Source organism: Apteryx rowi, unplaced genomic scaffold (genome assembly GCF_003343035.1).
Source record: "Apteryx rowi isolate R43461 unplaced genomic scaffold, aptRow1 scaffold_106, whole genome shotgun sequence".
NCBI lineage: Eukaryota > Metazoa > Chordata > Aves > Apterygiformes > Apterygidae > Apteryx > Apteryx rowi.
Window position 1 is genome coordinate 2,053,471 of NW_020447264.1, and position 22,125 is coordinate 2,075,595.

The window sequence follows — 22,125 nt, forward strand, 5'->3', positions numbered from 1 at the left end:
CACGAATGTACACGAACTGGGGTTTCGGAGAAGTCGTACCTTTCCCAAGAGGAGCCAAATTTTCCTAGAAACACTAAGAAGTGCACCCTCATTAGTGGGACAAGCTCTTTTTTTCCCTGCTCCTCTCACATTCCCCAGTTTGCTCCAGAGCATGAAGACACTAGAAAAAAATGTTTGCATTATCTTTTTTGGCATGGGCAAACTTGGACGTTTTTCAATAGTTTTTTTTTTTGTTCTTAGAATTAGCTGAAACATTTTTGCTTGAACGAAGAAAAACAAATATCAGCTTGAAACAGACTTCAGGTGTGGAAAATGTCAGCCTGAATGGTTATCACTAGCTAAATATCTAAGTGGCAGAAAACACAGTCCTACCATAGGAAATGCTGAGCAGCTTTGCCTGTGGATGGCCTTTAGTTTCACCTAGGATATGTGCAAAGAAGATAAATGACTAAGGGAATCATGAAGAAATTTGAAGGGCCTGGGAAGATTGCACAGAATTAGTGCAAAGTGGCAAACACATAGACAGAACAGCAGAGGAAAACTTGAAATTGGTCGAAATGATGTGGCGATAACGGCAGAAAAGCAATGTGACAAAGCAAAGCGTTATTCCCCTGCTAGTGTAAGCTGTCCTTTTCCTGTTGCTATCATATCTTTTAAGGTTTACTCATAAGCAAGTTGGCTGCTTCCTTCTCATTTAAATGTACCAAAAGTGCTTAATAATATTACTGGCCTTTTTAAGCCAGTCTGCAGAAGCAGTGATATTTAATAGCGAATTCATTGCTACTCTATTAGGAGGCTTTTCCATAAAGGTCACCAAATTTGGTCAGTGCATTTGAATTTGTACACACGTTAAAGGTCATATTCCCTAGTTCTCTTGCAATAACACCATCTGTTTACTATCTTATGMTTGCGCATGACTTATCTAAAGGAATCTCATCAATATAAATAGAATATAGCAACAAAAATAATAATGATGAAGTCGCTGGTGAAAGTGGAAGGAGAATTTTTCCCTCGRTGTGTTTACATAATACTTAGAGGTAAGCATGTCCACAAGGCCTGATTTTCTGCTGCGTTACTCCAATATTTCCTTTTTTTTTCCTATGAGAATTCCACAGCCTTCGGCAGAGTTCCTGCTCGTGAATACTGGAGTGACAGTAGTTTCAGATTCACAATATCATCTCTATATAAACATGTCCAAAAGTAATTAAGGACCCGGGCTCCCAATTCAGCAGACCTCAAATTAGCTTTCAAAATGGATRTTAAGTGCATAGAGAAATGCTTTAGTGAAATTCCAGACGACCTCTGAGGGCAGAGGGAACAAGATCGTACAAATGTTTTTAACGTCACAARAGCCTCTCGATAGAGATTTGCATATCAAATGTACCATTTTGTGTCAAACAGGTTTGTTAATCCTACAGCGAAGGAAACTACTTGAAAATTAATCAAGGTGATTTTTCATTGCCCAACARAGGCCTTTAAAAGGCTCTGACCTGACAACTCCAGGCTGCTATTGTGTGGTTTTTAGGTTTTTAAATTCAATTTTTTTCCGTGTTTGTTTTTTTCCTGGATGGTTTTGCAGGCAATAGATCTCCATAACAGATATATCTTCAATGGATATCGTACTGGCATTGTACTACCAGAATTTCTTGTAGTAATTCTCACTCTGTTGGAAAACACTTCATTATTTGTTCTTTATTTAAAAAATGCTTTCGTGCTGCAGGAGACCTAGAAAATGCCACAGYTGTGGAGCCCGAGGTCTCTCCTCTGTCTTTACTCTGAAATGGTGTATGCTCTAAGGTGCCCAGAATAGACTAACTGTAGCAGCAGACGTATCTACTTGAACTAATATGCCTGTTTCTAGGGCTTTTAGACTCTTTAGTAGAGCCAGTTTGGGAATTTCTGCCCTGCTTTGCCCTGTGCGCCATGGAGAGTAGAGGAGCATGATGCTGCTTTTCCATAAGTGAATCAAAATCCTTCATTGGTTTGACTCCGTGTTTTCTATTCTGTATAAATATAGGAATATTGTTTTCCTCTGGACCCACTCCCTTTTTATTTATACTTTGTCCCCAGGCAGCTTTTGAATCCTTAGCAACAAACATTTCTTTACTCCTTCTAACTGTGCTTGCTTAGGAATTTCTAAGAGGCAATTTGCTTTTCTGGGCCTAGGGCTGCAATGGACTTTAATGGTTTCTAATTACTTAACTATCCGTTGTGACATAATTAAAATGTCTTTTAACATTTCACATCTCACCCCCGAGAAAGAAAGTTCTTCTAGGCTGTAAAATAAGACCTGCAGGTTCTTTGATGAAACAATGAAGGAAAGGAGTCTTCCAGGCTCAGTCACATCCATATCTCCTGTCAATATAAAGTACTTTTTCCTTGTGTCCCTAAATAGCCTTGCTGATTCCTTTCCTGCTTTTTACTCCTTGCTGTTTCACATGTGTGTTTAAAAAGCCTCTGTCAGGATTAAAAAATATCTTTACCTATAGCGTGTTACTAATAAAACCTGATAGCCTAGCAAAAATAACTGCAAAAAGCCATTACTTCTTCCAGTAGGTTCTTATTTATTTTATTTTTTCCCACAATACCTTTTTTTTTTTTTTTTTCCATCTTGGGCAAACGTGTGCAATGACAATATATTAGCTCCAATTTCATCAAAAAATTCTAGGTATCATGGGAAATAGGCTTACAACAGTACAGGGCAGAGCTACAGAGCTAGACCAGTGCAGTGCAACAGTATGCCAGCCTCAGGTCAGAATATGCTAACATAATTAAAATGAAAGCAGATAATACTCCTTAAGGTTAAGTTTCTCATACATTTTCTAGTAGAATATCCATACTTTCCAGGTAGGAAAAAGAATGGAGAAAGCAGCCATACCTCTTGTCATCTTTGGGAATATATGGAGAAACCTACAAGTCTCTGAAAAAGCTGTTCTCTCAATTTTAATTGATACTTCTTAGAAATTGGGGGGAAACACCTGAAGATTCAGTTTGCACCAAGAACAAACTCTCTTGATACCTCTGCGGTGCTAATAGCCCTATGTATATGTTTTCTCAGTAAGCAGGTAAATATGTTTCAACTGCAAAGGCAGGGACTGGGCAAAATTATCTCACACTTGCTCCCTTAAGGAATCACGGGCCCAGGTTGCATTGGGCAACATGAACCGAGAGGAGGCCACGATGGCCATGTCCTCAGTGCTTCCCCTGCTGGAGCCCAGCAAAGCAGAGGAGAACAAGGAATTGCATTGATGCAGACAGTGAGAAAGAAAGATTTCCAGTAATTGAGCGAAGGAAGAGCTGGAAAAAGGGGCACGAACTGGCTGGTGTTTAGTCTGAAGCATGGGAAATGTTACAATAATGAAAAGCTCCTTGAAAAATTATGTCCTAAAATAAATCATACATTTATTTTTTTTTTTTCTTGATCTTTCTGTGGCTGTAGCTCTACTATTCTGAGATTACCAGTTCTGAGGCAGAAACCTGGTAGCATCTGTCTCAGGGCAGTAAGGAACTTGCCCTGGGGAGAAATGATCTGACTGTGGATTTGGAAATGGCATACCACTTCCACATAAGGGCAGATTAACCTTAATTCAAGGGATCATAATCATAGAATCATAAAATGACGTAGGTTGGAAGGAACATCTGAAGGTCCTTGTCCAACCTCCCACTCAAAGCAATGACAATTAGATCAGGTTGCTCCTTGTCCAGCCTAGTTTTGAATATCTTCAAGAATGGATATTCCACAGCTTCTCTGGGCTCCTGTTTGAATGTTTAACTACCCCCTTGGTGATTTTTTTTTTTTTATTCTTTTCCCCTCATAACTGCAGATCCTTTTCTACATCACTGATGGTTTCTAAAGGCAGGTTAGGCAGACATCTGTCAGAAATGATATTAGTAGAGATTCCTGAGACAAGGGGAGGTAATAGGAGATGTGTCCCTTCCAGGTCTGTCTCCTGTCATCTGGTAGTGTTGGTGCTTTACAGGATACTCAGCTGCACAAAATGCTAAGAGTGTTCTTCCCAAATTTCCTTTTTCTCTTCCTTTCCATGAAAATCTCCAAAATAAGAAGGAGTGAAAAGGGCAAAAAAGGTAGGAAACCATCAGTCAGTAAACACCTGAGCTGGCTAGGGCTACACTGATTCAGCAAAGATACCAAGAACTTTTCATCAGTATAATGGAAAAGCTAACAGCTCTTCACTTGAATCATGGCTGATTGGTCTTAATGACACTGAGCTCAGCTCTTTCCGGAAACAGTTTCTTACTCAAATYGCTCCAGCTTTTCACATCACTTGTTGAATTGGGTCAGTCCTGATCAGTGCTGAAGCTGCCAGACAATAGAGCTAGTTGTTTTGCAGATGGTAATCTGTTCTTCAGGTAGGTACTGAACCAAAGAACATTTCACAGCAGGGCATACATTACCCAAATCAAGGAAATGTCATTTGGATTTAAACCCAGAGCCCCAGTGTCTTGGGGTTATTGAAAACTAAGTTTGCAATGTTTTTTTCTCCTCGCTTCCCTCCAGGGGCATTAGGGCTCTGGTTATCATCTCAGGTTGGCAATCACATTTTGTTGACTTAAACCAGAGATAATAGCCAGAAAATATTGTACATAATAGCATTATGTATGCTGTATAATTATTGTATATGTACTTATGGAACGTTCAGGTGAGGCTGCCCACAGCATGGTCTGTAGATCCTATCTGGTGAACTATCAGTCTATGCAACATGCTCTATCTTTCACCACTGATAAGAGCAGGGAATGGGCTGCAAGAGCCACGTGAACAGTTTTGGCCACCAGACTCCCTGCTAGCTTCCTTTCTTCCTTCATAAGGGCTATCCACAAACAAGTGTGTCCATTTCTACCAAAATATGGGAGTATCCACAGGACAGGGCTGGTTTACACGACAGGCGTGTCCATGGGGGTCGGGTCATATGTGAGGGGCTGCTTGCATAGCTTTTGTGTGGCAGGATGTGCATCTGTACTTTGAGGGGAACCGCTGACTTTTGCCCATGTGAGAGTACTTTTCCATAGAAGTGACAAAGAGCAGCTGGGGCAGATGGCCACCCTTCCTCAGTGTGTCCAGAGGAGGTTGTGCAATTAGGCACCGCTCAGAAGTTGTGTCCTACTGCTCTAGGTATCCTCTGGCATGTAAAAATTTATGACTGCAGACTAGAGGGTCTCAAAGAACTGAACGTTTCCCCTGTTGAAATGTAAAGAACTAGAACTGACAGGAGAATGCTGTCACAGATTATATGGCTGTGAAAGACAGTAATGCTAAATCCCCTAAGAGATGTTGCAAACAGAGCAGGAACCATTATCCTGACTTACCAGCCAGGACAGAGGTCATAAAATGTGGACCAAATACCAGGATACAGTTTTGGCCCCGCTTCTCTTATCCTCTGATTAGTATATTTATGACACTGATAAAAAGACTATGTAAAGTGCAAAGTAATGGTGAATGGGACTTTGCAATGCCAGGAAGAACAAAGCAAGGAAACTCTCTGTAAAGAAACTGATGGAAAAGCCATCCTAAGTGATACTGTGTAGCCTTTGAAAATCTCTTTAGGAATATTTGAGAATACTGCTGGAAGCTAAATGACCTATTAGCATCGTCTACTGTCAGAGCAAAGGTTCTGACATTTTAGAAGTGAACAAGTATATCTAGCTGTTTTAAGATATTTTGCCGTTCTAGGCAGAGGTTTCCTGGTTTGACTTGGAATTAATCAAGGTTAAAAGGAAACAGGACACCCTAGCAGGCCTATTGCTTGTGTACTCGGCTTTTCAGTATGCATTTGACTACATTACTTGTCCAGAAATGAAGGTTGCAAGTGCAGAGCCACTCTAAAGAAACATCATTTAGTGGGTGAAAAAGTCGGTTAAAGAGAGAGGGAGCAAGCGAGCCTTAGTCCACCCATGTTCTCTCCAAAACAGCCACAATGAGCTAATTGGAAAGTGTGAGCAAATGGGTGCCTCCAAGCAGAATTAGTGGGGAGGGGAAGAACTCTCCTGCATGCACACACTCACACTCCTTCCTTACATATCTGAAAGATCCTTCTCAAAGTATGCAAATGGAATGGCATATTTAAAGCATCTGATTTTTCCCAAACCCAAAGAAAATATTTGTGTTTGGGCAGTTGAAAAGCAAACTCAAAACCGAGATGAATCACTGGTTTTCTGCTGCAGAGGTAGGACAACCCAGCATTTGTATGTGTTTAAAAAAAAATAATATGGAAATCTGCACTTAAAAAAAAACAAAAAAACACCGGTTAGGCTTGTGAAAGCCTGGAGAGGACAGGCACTATGTTTTGCAAATTCCCTGCTGGAAATGCGTCTCAAGGTCTGTACCGCAAAGCTGATGGGCCCTTGAGAGGGTTACGAGGGAATGAAGCAGTGGGCTTGGGAGCACTGACAGAGGAGGTGTGTCCCCTGTCACTTGTGGTCTAAGAGGCCAAAACATCTGTAGAACAAAACAGCTGGGAAATGATGCTTTTCTCTCTAGAACCCTAGTTTTAAGCAAGTTTTAGGAAATATAATGCAGTGCAAAGAGGTGTAAACCAGTGAGCAAAGAACGTGTGGCAGAGTGGGAGGGCTAATTGCACCAATTAGGGGAAAAAAAAGGAAGGAAAAGTGGATAGCAGCAATAATAATATAGTCTTTCCTCTGAGTGTTGCTTTGGTTGTAAGAAAGGTAAAGAACCCTGGGTAAATGCAATTGGTTTATTAGGTCAGGATGATGTTATCAAGACTGGTGGCTAGACGAGTGATGATTTAAGTAGGAAGAAAGTTGTGCAGAGAAGGTGATTATATTTACGGGGGATTTTCATTGAAAAGGTTGAACGTGGGTTGTTCGGAAGGATGGGCCAGTCCAGAGGAAGAGGCAAGTTTTCCGTGTTGTATTGACCTGTTTCAGCTAGTCCCAGCAATGGAAAATTAGCAATATTTCTTCATGGATTTACCCTCCATCTTCCCATTCAAAAGTCCATGTCTTTATTTCTCTTTCTTTCTCCTCTTTTAGCAACGAGCCAGGAAGATGAAGTGCTGCCTTCTCTCTGCCGCTTTGACCGTCCTGCTGTTTGTTGTCATAATCATCGCGGTCTCAGTCAAACACTGATCTGGCTGCAGTTTCCACAGGTAAAAGCCTTTCACTAAGTCTCTTATCATACCCTGTAAGATAGCTGGGAGACAGCTCAGAAAGCTGATAATGATAAGAAAAATGTATCTTAGTTTTCAGGTTCAAGGCTGGCCTATGAAAATAATTTTCTTTATAGGGTATGTGAGCTCATAAATAGCATCCTTGGTGGATCCTTAAAGTGTACACTGAGTCGTTATTCAGTCTAAACATCTCATAAGCCGTTCCTCTGCTGTTCCTCTGCTGTTTGCGTTGTGTTTGTTTTTTATATGAGTCCTTTAAAAAGAAAGCATAATACAAAAAAGTTTTCTTTTTTTTTTCCCCCCGTTACACCAGTAGAATGAATCAAATAAGCGATTTCATCCTTAATTTCTGTCTGATACAAAGCACCTCTGAGTTTCTGCTTCTTCAGAAGGTGGGGAAGCCATTATTCAGGAACAGATTATCAAATATACAGAACTTCTACCATCCAAAGGGCTCTGGCCCTTTGGCCTGCGTGCCTGCTGCAATAGCAGGTTTTCTGAGTGGTAAAGCAAGAACCCAAGAGTTTTAATGAGAGTATCCTGAAGACATCAGGTAGGACAACTTCTGGTTTAGAGAACTCTCATGTCCCTCACAGAGACCTGCATAAAGCACGTGGGATATCGGCCCTGTACCTGCATTATAGTGAGGTTAACTAGGACCTTTTTGATAATTTAGGCAGAACTTTCTTAGTCTGAACTATCCTCTGAAACTAGCATAGAGAAAACACGAGAGATTGACAGCTTTTGTTTCTTGTTTCATTTTACAAGAGTTCAGCGTCACTTGATAATGCTGTCCTTCCATCTCAGGACCAACTGTCCTCTTCTGTGCCTTCTTTCTAAATTGTGCTGTCAAATTTAGCTAGCAGGGGTTGGTTCAAAACAAACACAGAAAGATAATTCTTCACAGAACATGTACTTAAGCTGTGGAACGCCTTTACTGCATGATATTGTGAATGCCAAAACTTAGGTGCAAAAGGGGTTGGATAAATCTATGAATGAAAAATCTGTTGAAGGCTATCAAATACCAACTCACCATTTTTTGGATGAGGAGGATCATGAGCCCTACGTTATTTAAAGCTAGGAGAAATACCTCCAAATACTCTTCTACACTTTCATTCTTACTTAGGCAATCGGCTAGTGGCCAGTGCTGAATAGATTGCTGAATAGATATCAATGAGGTAGACCTTTAGGTGATCCCATGTGGATGCTCTTATGATCTTTATATATGTTAAATATATGCCTATATTAATTCTATATATATTTTCATCCCTCTTTTACACAAGAGACACTGCGTACAGATCCAGATGGTGATCTGTCCTGCTGATTTAAACCTAGAGTAATCCCAGTAATTTTGGTTACATTATTCTGGTTTGAAAATGTGATGCCTCATGGTAATTTATAGTATAATAAAATTTGGTTTATATATACTTATATATACTTATATATACTTAAATACTTAAATATATCTCAGCTCCTAGAAATCACAAATCTTATCAACAGTTAACTAAATCTAGACACATTTTAATTTAAATCCCTTAAGCAGATAATGTCAGAGAACCAGCATATTTTAACAATAAAAGTACATTGGAAAACTAGAGTTAATCTTCTGTTAACAGATCCATGTGTTGAGGGAAGTGAACCTAGAGATCCTAATGAAAGCCCTAGGAAAAATATAATGCTCTACTTTCAATCATCAGTTGGGAAACTAATTACTACGCTTCTAAAACATGAGTTACTTTCCAGCAGTACAAGTACAGGCCAAAACTGCACTGAGTTATATTGGAACAAGTATGGTTTCTGATCATTATAAACTATTCTTAATCTAGATTGACCCCAAATGCTGTGCAGCAGATTTCACATTTACATTTTGAAGATTTCAGAAAAGGAACATTTTCAGAATTTCCATGTCCATGGAGAACATTTTTTCTGTTCTGAATTGCAGTGCAAATGGATTTTAAAATATCAGTGGATTTAAAGTTTCAACTACCTCAACAAACTATTTCATGTAAAATTGCCTTATATACTTTTGGGAGATAGAGAACAGCTGGGTTTTAATGTATAAGAGCTCTACATGACAGTTCAGAGAAAATAAAAGGAAAAAAGCTAGTTGGGGAACTGGTTGCAAAATRCTCTGAATTGTGCCAGGACACATAACTAAATAAAAGCCCAACTTTACTAATGATTGGCCAGAACTTCCATTTAACCTGGCATCCAAGAGTTTGTTCTGTGTTGAAACACTAAGGAGTCAAAAGAAACCCCACCACCCACCCTGTTGAAATGGTTTATGCCCCATTTAGATGATGTCCCGGCTAGGTTTCTTTAGCTGTCATGAGTGCAGCTGTGAAATCTGAAGGTCACTACTCAGTGAGTTAAAGGAAAGAAATTATGTCAATATTATCTAGCTGATCATCAATATATAGGCTTCATTTTTTTTTCTATAGATACTTTGGCAATGCTTATGCTGAATTAATGATTCTTTTCATAAGGACAAAAAAAAAAAARCAACTTCTTTTTATTTTTCATGAATCAGACATGACTTTGGCAGACAAACCCATTCCTGCCATTGGAAAAATCATTTTTTCCTGTGAGTTTCCCAAGCAGCGGTGGCATCCTCGCTYCCAGCTCAGTGCGTGCAGAGAGACCAGCTGTTTCGGAGTCCTCTGAGCCCTGGCTTCTGCCTTTGCGAGGACTCTGCCATAAGTATGTCACTTCTTCCTTGGGGCAGTTTTGTCTGGAGAGAGAGAGAAGAGCATCTACGGAGGACCTGGAGAAACTCCTGGGGACTTATGTCTGTACGTTTGTTTGTTGCCAYCTCAGGAAAATAGCCCAGAAACTTTTGGGTCACATTGCTCATATTGTAAAAGCGTTGCAGCTGCTCTTTTTGCTGTTACGGTTCAACGTCAGTAAACATCTTAAAAAGACAGAATCACAGTAGCAGTCCTAAAGATGTCCTTCCTCTAACAATGTGTTTGTCTAGTGTCAGGATTTCTTAGCCTGGATGGATCTTCTTGTCCTCTGTCTTTTGTGAACTCATTTGGGTGAGTGCAAAAATACACAGAGTGACAATCAAGACTGTCGGAATCCTACATCTTAGGCATTTTTTTTGATTGGGTGGAAGAAAAAGGTGAAAAACCTGGAGAAAAGTACTAAATGTACTTGCAGGCTGGAAAGTATGCTTTCCGATGACAATCATCTTTATCTGTTTAGCTGAAGGAAGAAAGAAAGATGACTTGACTACTCTGTGCCCTTGGAAGACGTTGTTGCAGCAGAAGGTGCCTTCCCCGTTTCTAAGATACACTTCAGGCAGACGAAGGTTACTGAACTCAGTACAACGGACTGCATTATATAGGCCCTTAGACCCTATGGACTTGCTGTTCTTTCCAACTTTGGAATCTGTCAATGAATAAAGAGCAATAGCGCAGAGGAGTAAAGGAGTGTGTCCCTGCTCGGTAGATGATGCAGTAGCTCACAGCAGTGCATGGGAAGAGCAGAAAAACAGGCAAGCGTGCAAGAGTGATCGTTCTACAAAATATTCTCCCAGCTTTCACCGATTGGATTTCCTGGTCCCAGAAGCAGTTATTTAGTCTTTAATCACCATCAAGGCATTCCTCTCTCATTAACTTTGTTAATTTGTCCAGTCACTTTTTGAGCAACCATAGAACTTTAAACATGTGAAATATCCTGAGCAAGGGGTTCCACTCTTTATCTCTTTATCAGCATGTAAGCTTTAATGTACAGTTAAAAATCCATCTTGGGCAGTTTCTCTAGAGCAGGGCTCTAGTCCATATGGAAAAGCAAGAATTAAATTCTGGGCATCTGTTTCTGGAGCATGCAACTTTATTCTTTTGATTTTAATGAATCAATCATAGGAGAAAATTGGAAAAATATTTTGACTCAGCTTTTTTTTATTATTATTATTCTCATTCACAATCACAGTTTTCCTTGCCTATTTCTTTTATTGGCTTATTATGTGATTAAATGTATTCTGTACCGTGACCAATGAGAAAGAGGCTCAGACAGTTGATTTTATACGGTCCCTCTTTGGTGATTTTTTTTTCCCCTTTCTCATCTTGAGTATATTTTTTGGTACCTCGTGCTCTATGTCACTGTGTGCTGGACCCCTGGCTTCTTGCAACGTGGTAGGAATTATAAAACCTGCACTCTTCATCACTTACTCAGAGGACCAGACCCTTCGTGATGTCCAGCCTGAAGAAGTAAAGAACATCTTCATCTGAGAGCTTTAAACCTTGGAGTCTGAAACCAGGATGGAAGAAAAGAGTTCTATACTACAGGATTTTGTTAGATCAGCCTCAGAGAGCCCCATTTGATGTTCCTTTCCCTCATAGCAGCAGACTTCCAGGTAGACTATAGAGTATCCACGTAGACTATAGAGTACCCTGTGGAGCCAAGAGGAGGTGTTTGCAAGGCAGGACATCAATCACACACCAACAAATGCAATCTGAGCCTGTATCAGTAGGGATCATAAGGGCTGTAGGTGGCACAGGGGACAAGATCAACGAGTGTCTTTGAGGCACTTGGTACTTAGAGCGCCATCGTTCCTTCCTGTGCGGAGACGCATCTGGACATCCTCTTCCAACACAAGCAATAGAAAATCTGTTGTTTGCTCTGTGCATCTCTCGCCTGGCAATGTCAGGCTGTAAGAGCACAGCAGTTCCTACTCARGATGCAATTTGCAATAAATCGGCTTAATGAACATTGTAAGTAAGGGCAAAACATAGACAGCTTTGTTTCATGGAATTGCTTTTGCCTTTTGAATCGATATCATGGGGCTGGCTTTACTTATTGTCTTTTTGCTTTCACCACACATCTGTACGTAGCTTAATAAGTATGAGAGTGGCTCCGTTTTCGCACTTGTTTCAACCTTTTGAGCCCTCTGGGGGGTCATCATATTTGCCAGCTGTCATTCAAATTCTAAAATAATTCACCCTTCTGCCCTGGCGTTGGCATTGCTGCCATGTTTGCTCTGCAGTACAATCARGAATCAATAACTTTGCTATATCTTTTTTTTTCTGTTTCTTATTATTTTGTATAGGGTCCTACGCTTACAGTCAGGCGTCATTCAATCCTTGCCTTTTAGTCTTGCTTTTACTCTTAATGGCTTAGATCCTGGCATCCTTGCTCAAGTTTTGCTTTGGCAGGAAGGCTGAGATAGATTCAGCACCTTTGTGTGCTTCAAACTTAAAACAGTCAAAAATGAGATCTGAATTTACATTGATCAATCTCCTGAGAAGGTTTGTCTAAATAAATAACTGAGATGGTATAAAAAGTTTGGCCCAATTGCTTAAATCAAGCTAACATTTATATTCCTTAAGATGTTCCTGATTCCAATGGCCAGATCTGCAGTTCTCTAAACTAATTTATTTCTGTGGAAGCCAGCTGAACTCTGAGATACAGGCATGTAGAGGAGAGAAATGATTACCAAGAGAAAATTAGATTTTAAGAGACAAAATGTCCTTTAGGCAAAAGGACCTTCAGAATAACACAGGGCAAGAAAGAAGCAAGGACCAGGAAATAGGCCATTTTATTTCTAAGAAGTTCTCTGAGTTTTCCGAGTCTTATACAACTCTTCCAAGCCTTGAGACACATGAACATTTTGATAACAGGTTACTGTGGCTGAATGCATGTCAAGCCAAAACTTGATAACTGTCCATCAACACAATCTTAGGTCATTGCAGGCGTCACATAATGCCAGGTCATTAACTCTGTGGTGAAAAAGAGCTAAGGCAGGATGTATTATGTTGCCTTTGCTTTAGACTGAGAGCCCACATGCCAACAACTCCTGCAGCTCAATTAAAATGTAGTAACTTGAATTCACCGTTTCGAATCCAAAGTCAGTGGGAATTTTAAGCAGTCAGCAGCTTGCTTAGTCCTGTCTCGGGTTTCTGCACTCTTTCTTCACAATCAGCAGGAAAACAGAATAATCCCGCTAAGTTGCTGTGCACAGTCCTGACCCTTCAGACTAATGGAGAACTGCTGATCTGAGCTACTGAAAGAAACCTGCAAACATTAATTATTCATGCTTTGCAATGCCTAAGCATGATGGCACACCTCTGAGGACCTGAAAGAAGAGGCTGATTTTCGGGGCATGCAGTTTCCACTGCAATAACGAACACAAAAATGCCCATACTGGTTCAGACCGATGGTCTTTCTGGCCTCATGCTGTGCCATTTACAGGAAAGACTACATGAAGGAGGACAGGAGCATGGAAGAGCAGGCCAGGAGAGGCCATCGCTCTTCCTGATCCTCCTTGGATCTGGGGTGAGCACACTTTCGCTGAAGTCTGTTTGGGAAGGTGTGTGATTCTTTTTGATACRGCAACTCTAAGAGGCTCTTCTTGTGTGAAGAGCAATTCCTTTTGAGTGGGGGATGATCAGGAGATGGGCAAGGTTCCTGTATGTTTTATCACCCTTTCAGTCCTASCTGATTCCATGATATTTGAAAGCTTTTGTCTGTGAAGGAGAGAGAGTTTGAAAAAGGGACGGCAGTTCTGGCAAATAATAGACAAAGCTTTGCTTTCCTTRGTCACATTATTAAAAAGTGCTGCAGTTGTTCTTTTTTTCTCCCTAAGTAACCTGGAAATCCAATCTTAGTAGTATACTCTCTGAGAACAAACTGTTTTTCTTGTTGAAACAGCAAGGTCGCTGGAATTATGACAATGTTTTGTCTCCAAAATCAGTCTCGAAGGCTGTGTCTATCTGTTTTTTCTCATTCTGTGGGCACACAGTAGTGGTAATAGAAGCTCTGAGAATATCAGGTTTTGGTACACTTAGGTAATCTATCTATCTATCTGTGTTCTTGAGATGTAAATGTGAAAAACTTGTTTACTGAGAGGAGGGATCCTATAGGTTTTCTTTGGAATAGGGCAGTGTGCAGTACACCAGTGCCATTTACTAAATGGGAGGATGTGATGCATCATTAGTATAGAAGCTACCTGAAACTGTTACATGGATATTATCCTTGGTGATGGTTTCAAAGCAAAGTAATTTGGGATCAACGTGCTCTTGAAGAAAACCTAATAAATAGCACACTGGATTTTCTTTGGAAACGGAGGATTAAGAAAGAGATATTTTGGCTGTTTACTTAGAGGAACTGATACCCTACTAGGAAATCATCTTCTAAGAAAAGCAGTAAATCTGTGGTTATAGCTGCCCATGAAGGAAGATGAGCTGTGAATGGACCATGGTTTGGTTTCAGTGTGTTAGCTGCCTCTCTGAGAGAGGTCGTCTGCAGTTGTGTAGATGGGAGGGTTGCTCTTTCTTTTCACCGATAATAACTCAAGTTTTATCACAGGGAAGTGGAGTCTGAACAACTTGGTGGTGAATGGGTTCGTTAGCATTTCAATGTCTTAGGAAAACCATTATAATTAATAAAATGTACTGACTGAAGTGGTGTATAACTTTATCCCAGCAACATCCACTGAAGCCCTGGTGATGCCGTCATCCCAGCCAGAAGATAGCCTCATCCCACGGTGTGCTGTAGCTTGTCTTGTTCTTCTATGTTACCAAGTGCCTCTCTCCAAGCAGACGTTTCAGCTGATCTTAGCCAAGCAGAAGCAAACATAATGATCTGAGATTTATGCTTTAAAACTGAGGGTGAAAGCAGGTAGAGTGTAGAGGGATTGTTAAGGCTGTTTCTGTAATGTTCTTTTCTTCCTATACTCTCATTAACAAAACAAAACAAAAAATCCCACACAGCTTCAGACCTGGCTGAAATAACTTAGTGGTTGTCATGTCTTTAATAGCTATCCACCTCCTTGGGTTGATCTGAGTAATATCTACATCTTGTTAATAAGTAATCTCTTTAATATACATATATAATATACTTCTAATTGCATTTATCTCTGGGATGGGAGATTCTCAAATCATCTTTAAAATAAGAATTATAATTCTGCTGTACTCAGTGAAATTTCTGAAATATCCCGTGTAGTTTCATTAGGCTTTAATAGGAGTTGGAATCTGCTTCACAACAACCTTTCATTTACAGAATATGTTTCAGCTCTCAAAATAGCCTTTCTCAATGGATCTGTAAAAGAAGCCTTTTAACTTAAATAGTCATTAAAGAAATAACTGTCTCTGTTTCCTAAAAACTGCTGGAGAGATGGCTCTTTTCCTTTTGAGTTTGGTAAGGAAGTTGCTTAAGCTTTGACAGATTATTAATTCCCCAATTAATAGCCATATTTTTATACTGAAATGGCTTTTTTACATTATGGTGTCAAATGACTTTGCTATGCAGTGCATAAATCATTCCTCTTAGAAYTAGGTCATCAGAAATTATGTGAGAGCCTGTACAAAGAGACACCATATTTACAGCTGCGCATCTCAAATTAATTTTATCATCTCAACTTCTTAGAAGAGCAGCAAAGTTGCATGTTACTGAAGCGATACACAAGGTGGAAAAGGGGTAGATCATTTCAATTTTCACATTACCATGACTTACTGAATTACCTCTTGTTAGCTGAACAGCTATAGCTGTCCATGGACAGGCTGCTGAGAGTGCAGAGTAAAATGCATTAGTTTTGATGTCATGTCATCGAAACATGCTAAGAATAACATTGCATCAGTGACTGCCTCTCAGCTGACAAGCAGTAACTCATTAAATGGCAGCAATTTGATCACTTTGATCATCTGCCTAGTCTTTAGATTAAAAAAAAAAAAAAGCCATATTGTCTGTGGAACATTTTCAAGGCATCTTATTTTTCTTCTTAAAGTTTGAGAGTGCTAGAGTACTTTTAGAAGAACAAATATCTTTAGCACCTTAGGTACTGTTCTGGATGGGAGGAATTTTTTGAAAAGGGGACAGAAAAAAGCCCATACAATTTAAGGCTCTGATGATAATTGTCTGCACTCCACTTCTTTGCTTCTTGGCTGTACATCTTTTTAGCTATTCAAAAGCCATAACTATAAACTCTAAGTGCCTTACAGAATCACAGAATGGTTCGGTGGGCAGGGACTTCTGGAGATCGTCTGGTCCAAATCCATGCTCAGGGAGGGTCACCTAGAGCAGGTTGCTCAGGACCATGTCCAGTTGGGTCTTGAGTGGATGACGACTCCACAACCTCTCTGTCAACCTGTTCCAGTGTTTGACCACTTTCACAGTAARAAAGGGTATTTTTTTCTTACGTTTAAGTGGAAATTCCTCTCTTTCAATTTTTGCAAGGACTGTTTTCTTGATGTCAAGCCATGTGTCTTCTGAAAATTTGTTATATGAAGAGGCATTCTTGTTGATTATTTTGAAGAAAATTGTTCTTATTTTTATAACTGCATTGTGTTTGTTTGTATTGTGTTTGCAACATGCAGTTAAGAACTCCTATTAAATTTTCTGTGCAAGGCAGATCCCAATAACCAATATTTATTTACATTTTTTTCAAGTACACAGCATTAAAAATAATGTAGAATAGAAATCTGATGCAAGGGAGAAGCTATAAAAGCTACATTTCAGCTTGTATGAACAAATTTGGATATTTATTGGCTTAGGAAATTTTCTCTTTTGACATTCAAATTCAGTTGTGGGTTGACAGACACACAAAGTTCCTGGAATCCCTTTATTGGTAGCAAATTCTCCTTTATTAAATTATGTATTCCAAAGCTTATCTTGCTAATGACCAGTATATGGCAAATGTATTCTACAAGCTTATTAGTATAGAAATAATTGTAAGTGGCTGTTATAGTTCATTAAGGCTTATTTATTTTATAGTYCATTAAGGCCAATTTTATAACACTAAAATATATTTTAATAGCCATTTTTGCCTCAGTTTTTATATTTCCCTACCGCTAGTAATGGTTTCTGATTTTCTTCTTCGTTCCTGGATAATTTGCCACTGCGTTTACTGTGAACTACTTAGTGATGGCTTACATCAGACCAGACTATTCAGTTGTATATGCTTTTCATGGGTCAAAATGGCTGGGTACATTGATCTTGGATATCTTGGTTCAGCACGCTGGATATTTTCCTTGTTTTGTGGACAGGAATTGCTCTTAGGGCACAGAAGTGATCAAAGATTTCTGTAACTTAATTCTGTGAGTGCCTTGAAGCCCAGAATAGATTTGATTTACACTTAAAAAGATGTACCATGGGAGTAAAAAAGAGTGTGGGTAGTTGTTTGGGTTTTGTTTTTCTTCTGCTAGCATAGCCATGTTAGCAAAATCCTTTAAAATGAGTTCGCTGATGGGTTCCATCAATGCGAATGTGTAATATATTGTTTAATACAATAAAAGCGTATCAAAGTTGTTTAATTCATGGTTAACCTCTCCAGTTTGGGAAGCTACATTTCCAGGCTGCGTTCTTTCCTAGCTGTTGGTAATGGGCTGTTACAATCTGAGCAGGCTTTTGCCCTTTGCCCAGTGTCTTGCTGAGCCAGAAGGTGCTGAGCTTGTCCACGGCAGATGAGCACTCGATAAATACTGCATTGCTGCAGATAGGCAGATTTTTCACGGCTGGCGTGCAGATTTTCTTATGGATCACAGAGGAACACTCTCCATCTCTTATGCACTCTTGCTTCCCTATGTGAAGAGAAACTAAAGGACAACCTTATCCTAAATCTAGTCAAATTAGCTSGGAGAGAGACTAATATACAACTGGGCAAAGGAGGCATCCACATCAGCTCAGATATGGGGGAAATCTGTCTCTCTCTTTTTTCATACCTTTTCCACTCTCAGTAAATATTTAAGTATTCAGTGATGAAGAGACCAGAATCGCCACGTACTGCCTCTTTTAGCTGTCTTAACTATCGAGCCAAATAACTGTTCTTGCTTGCTGTCTGTCTCAGCAAATATTAACTCTGAGAAAGACCAAACAGAAACCCTTTCACATGTCTCTTAGCCTCCTGACTTAAGGTAGAGGATCCCAGTTCAAGCCTTTATTCTGGGTTCAGGGCAAGGATCTGGGTTTGAATTTCTATCTAACCGTGTAAGGCTAAAGCCAGGAGRAATGCTATGAGGAGGACTAAACTATGTTTTCCACTCTTCTTGTGGGATTAGAAGCACTGAAGTGCCAATATTCAGGCGTATGCAAACTCAAAGGGACAATCTTTTCTGTTATTCATTTGCAGAGGGACATCAGCAAAATTTGAGTCTCGTTCGACTGTTGTGAAGGAAGGCAGTCATCTTAGCACACTCTTTTTCTTGCTCARCTYGTGTGTRTTCTAGGTTTTGTAGTCTGCTGCCRTCATTGCTTTCATAATGCTGTGTTCAAGCAGTAATTTCAATGCAATTTTCTGTTGTGAGGATTTCATTTTAGTGAAGTCAACATGTTAATCCTTTTGCTAAAACTTACACAGCCACATATGTGCACGCACATGCACCCAAAACCTGGTGCATTCGGCTACAAAAAGCCCTGAACTTTGGGTGGGTGAAGCAAACAACTATGACTGTGGTGAGTGATAAAAATAGCGATTGCCTCAGTTACAAAGCATGAAATAGGCTGTAGTTAATCAGCAGTCAGCCTTCTCTTACATTTTTTTGCAGCTCAGGGACCAAGTACTGACAGACAGAGCCTTAAGTATTGTGTGTKTGCATTTGCGTATGTGTGGGTGTGCTGGGCATTTCTGTGTTTCTGTTCATGTGTGCATATAGACATAGAGGTCTCTCTTGAAAATAGGCTAATTTCACAGTGAAATATCTTGCAAATTGCATATTATTGGTTTAAATTGCTTATTACAATACAAAGGGCTTTAGAATTACTTGCCATTGTTGTGACTAAGCCTTGAATGCTCTCCCTTTGCACTGGAAGCATTTATATAAGCCAAAAAGGATGGGCATTCTTTTTCTTTGTGTTATTTGTAATTAGTGGTCATGAGGGCTGCTTTTGTCTAAACACCCAGGAAGTTAATGAGCTTACTTCCACAGGAATGGGAAATCTCACTCTGAATTTTTATTTATTTATTTTTTTTTTCCTGGTAAGATCTTTGTGCATACAGACACAGTAGAAAAAAGCTCCTCAGTAGCCAGGAAAACAGATTCCATCTTCCAGATCACTCCACTGCTTTTCTTCTCTCACCCTGGGTGAGACTGAAGTTCAAGATTAAGGCACCTACTTTGGATGTCAATGCACCTCCATGTGAGCCTGGTGTTCTGAATTCCCATTATAGTCACTACAGATCTAGCAGCCTATACAGCAGTTTGTCTGGCTGCTTTGAAGGGCTCGGTGCAGTTGCCCACACATTTATGTCTAATGTCCTTTGAGATGCCCAAGGCTACGTCACTTGGACCCCAGCTGTGGGTCCAGAAGGGCATAGTTCTCACTTGTTATAGCTCCTAGCCCCGTAGAGATGTCTTCTAAACCCCAGCAAGTCTCAAACGGCGCTGGATGGTTGTGTGCAGGCAATTGGACTGAGCCTTAAATGTCCACCATGGAGTGAATTACTCTGGACTCCTCTGACTGTACTGTCTAGAGGTCCAGTAACTATAATTAGAGCTTGGACACCCATTGCACAYGGAGACAGAGACATCCCCATGCCAGAATTTGGCTGCCTTAATTCTGACCTGAATCTCCAGTCCCAAGCAGAGGCACCATTAGGATTCACCATAGTGAAAATGATCTGAAATGTGATTTGAAGGCAAAAGTCCCTTTGAATGTCAAGATGGGTGTACCTAAGAAAAGCTGGTACTTTTGAGCTTTATTTCTCCCCGTGACTGTGTGCAGGCTGGACTGAATGTGGGCTGGACTGATAAGGGTTCTACATGCCAACTGCAAATCTTCTGCAGAAAACACACTGCCTCCAGGCCCCAGAGTTTTAAACTGAGGAAGGGGTTGGAAATGTTTCAGCTGATTTTAGCCAAAGTGGCAGATAAAAGGACTCAGAGGCTGGTGCTGCATCTAATGTGACATTAACTCATCTGGCAGCCCTGATGGACATTTTTGCCTCACAGCAGGGATCCAAAGAAGGTGGTCTGTTGTTTCAGCAGAAGCCGACCGACTTTTTTGGTCCTATGAGCAGCATAATATTTCGATATGGTCAAAAAACACCCCACACATATGACATGGCTTACAGGCAGGAACCGACAACACTTTCCCAGGGTTTCCATCATTACACTGTGGGCTGGGCTGGTGGTTCATCCCAGGGCTGCCAATTTGACTAGCTTCCTCCCACAGCTGCAAATTTGGATTATGCAAAAACCCCTGTGCTAGCACAGTTCTGTATGTGGGAATAGTTCATGTACCGCATCTGTCTCCAGATCCCCCATCGGCTTCCCCTCTTCCAGCATATTGCTGGAGGCCAAGTACTGGAGAAAGATATTGCATATTCTTCTACATACCTTCCCTTGCTCTGGTTTCTGCCACAAATCTGACTTCTTCACTTGTCCATCCCAGGAAAGCCTCTAAGGCCTCAACGTCTTTTCTAGGATACTCACCCATTTTCCAGACTCCCTGACATCCCCTGAGTTTCTGGGTAATTACAATTGCAGTTACCACTCAATTTCTTCTCAATATTCCTCCTGAATTTCCAGCATTTATTCACAGTAGATATGAAGTGTTTGCATAGCCAGACAAGCTGATATAACCTGCCTGAGGTGGTAAAGGAGCAGCTCCAAACTTGGTAGCCRTAAGGAATCCCTACCGTAATAACGTAGGCCATGTTATTTGCCTGGATAGAATAAGGGTATACGTTAACTTCTTAGAGTGATTGCAGCTTAACTGCAAAGTTTCAGCAGCCTGCGTGGCTGAACTTGTGTTCAGCGCTTCCTTGTTGTTGAGTTATATCAGTCCCACCTTGCAAGTACCTTGCTCGGACCTTCACGGTAAGTGATGTTGATTCAGTGGGAGCCCTGGCTCCAGTCTGAGGCACATCAAGTATCCAAGGAAATGGTTAATTATTGCCTTCCCCAAAGAACAAAGACGCCGTCATGGTTTCTCATACCCACTGCAGGGAGTCTGAGCAATGAACCCAGATTTTGTGTGCAGTTGCTATGAAACATAACACTTAAAGTATGTTTCATCCCACCTCACTTTAGACATTCTTTTGCTGGGCATTTAGATCAAGCAGATCTTGCAGGCCTTCTCTCTTGTCAGTGGCGGAAGTTAACCACAGGCACAAGTTAATTTGTCTTCAACACTCACGTTAATGATGAAGAACTTGCTCTGTTGAGATGTTTCTCTTTCAGTATACAGGGACTCTGTAGACCATTTACATCAGATATCAACTTCTAAGCAGCTGACCCCAGTGAAGGTAACACTGGATTTAGCTGGAGCTTTTTATGTGCAGATGGGAARCCCATATACAAATGGGCGTGCTGACTGCCTCTCTCACCCACCTTAATACACAGCCAGAAAAAATGACAAACAGAGAGGAAAAGGGGTGCAACGGACTAAAGCTCTGCTCTAGCAAACCCTGAGCACTGGCTTAACTATGAGCACATGCAGCCTTGCTGCCCTGTAGCAGCTGGTGAAGCTGCTGCTGTATTTAGGGCACATGCTTCACTGCAGGTATACTGGTGGATCAGAAACACAAAATGAGTCTCAGGGTGAACTGGGAATAAACCCCATGTTCTTGACATCTTATACCTGCACTTCCATGCAGGGCACACGTTGGTTTTGTCAGGCTGTCCTGGTCATGACTATTCACCCTTCCCCGTAACCTACTGACAAGTGCTCCACAAAAAAAGAGAGAGAGAGAAAAAAAAAAACAGCCAAAGTATTAGACTTGGTGCTGCAACTCAGATAACCAAATCCCCTGCTGAAATGTATTGGAAAAATTTAGGTCTACCAGAAACATTTTGTCAGCCTATCTCTGGCTTTCCTGTGAAAGGCAGGGTTTTGCTCTCTGTCAGATATTTTTTTATCTCCTTTTCATGAGCTTCCTATTGGGTTTTTAGCTACTTACAGAAGAAAGTTAATTTTTTTAATTGTGGTTTCCAATAACAAAAAAATCACTTCAGAGATCTTCCTGCTCTCATTTTTCCCTAATGTTGGTTTTACTCTTGACATTCAGCCTGCTCAACAAGTCCTGATGTGACACTCT

The 22,125-nt window shown here is 40.5% G+C and overlaps 1 protein-coding gene across 1 annotated transcript in view; it reads left to right on the forward strand.

The window, feature by feature from the left end:
- TSNARE1 (t-SNARE domain containing 1) overlaps positions 1-22,125 on the forward strand; it is a 436,739-nt gene that overhangs the window by 366,281 nt on the left and 48,333 nt on the right. The window contains exon 13 of the mRNA XM_026069584.1: positions 7,012-7,127. Coding sequence (XP_025925369.1) covers positions 7,012-7,107 — 96 coding nt within the window. The 3' untranslated portion in view covers positions 7,108-7,127. The remainder of the gene's footprint in view (positions 1-7,011; positions 7,128-22,125) is intronic.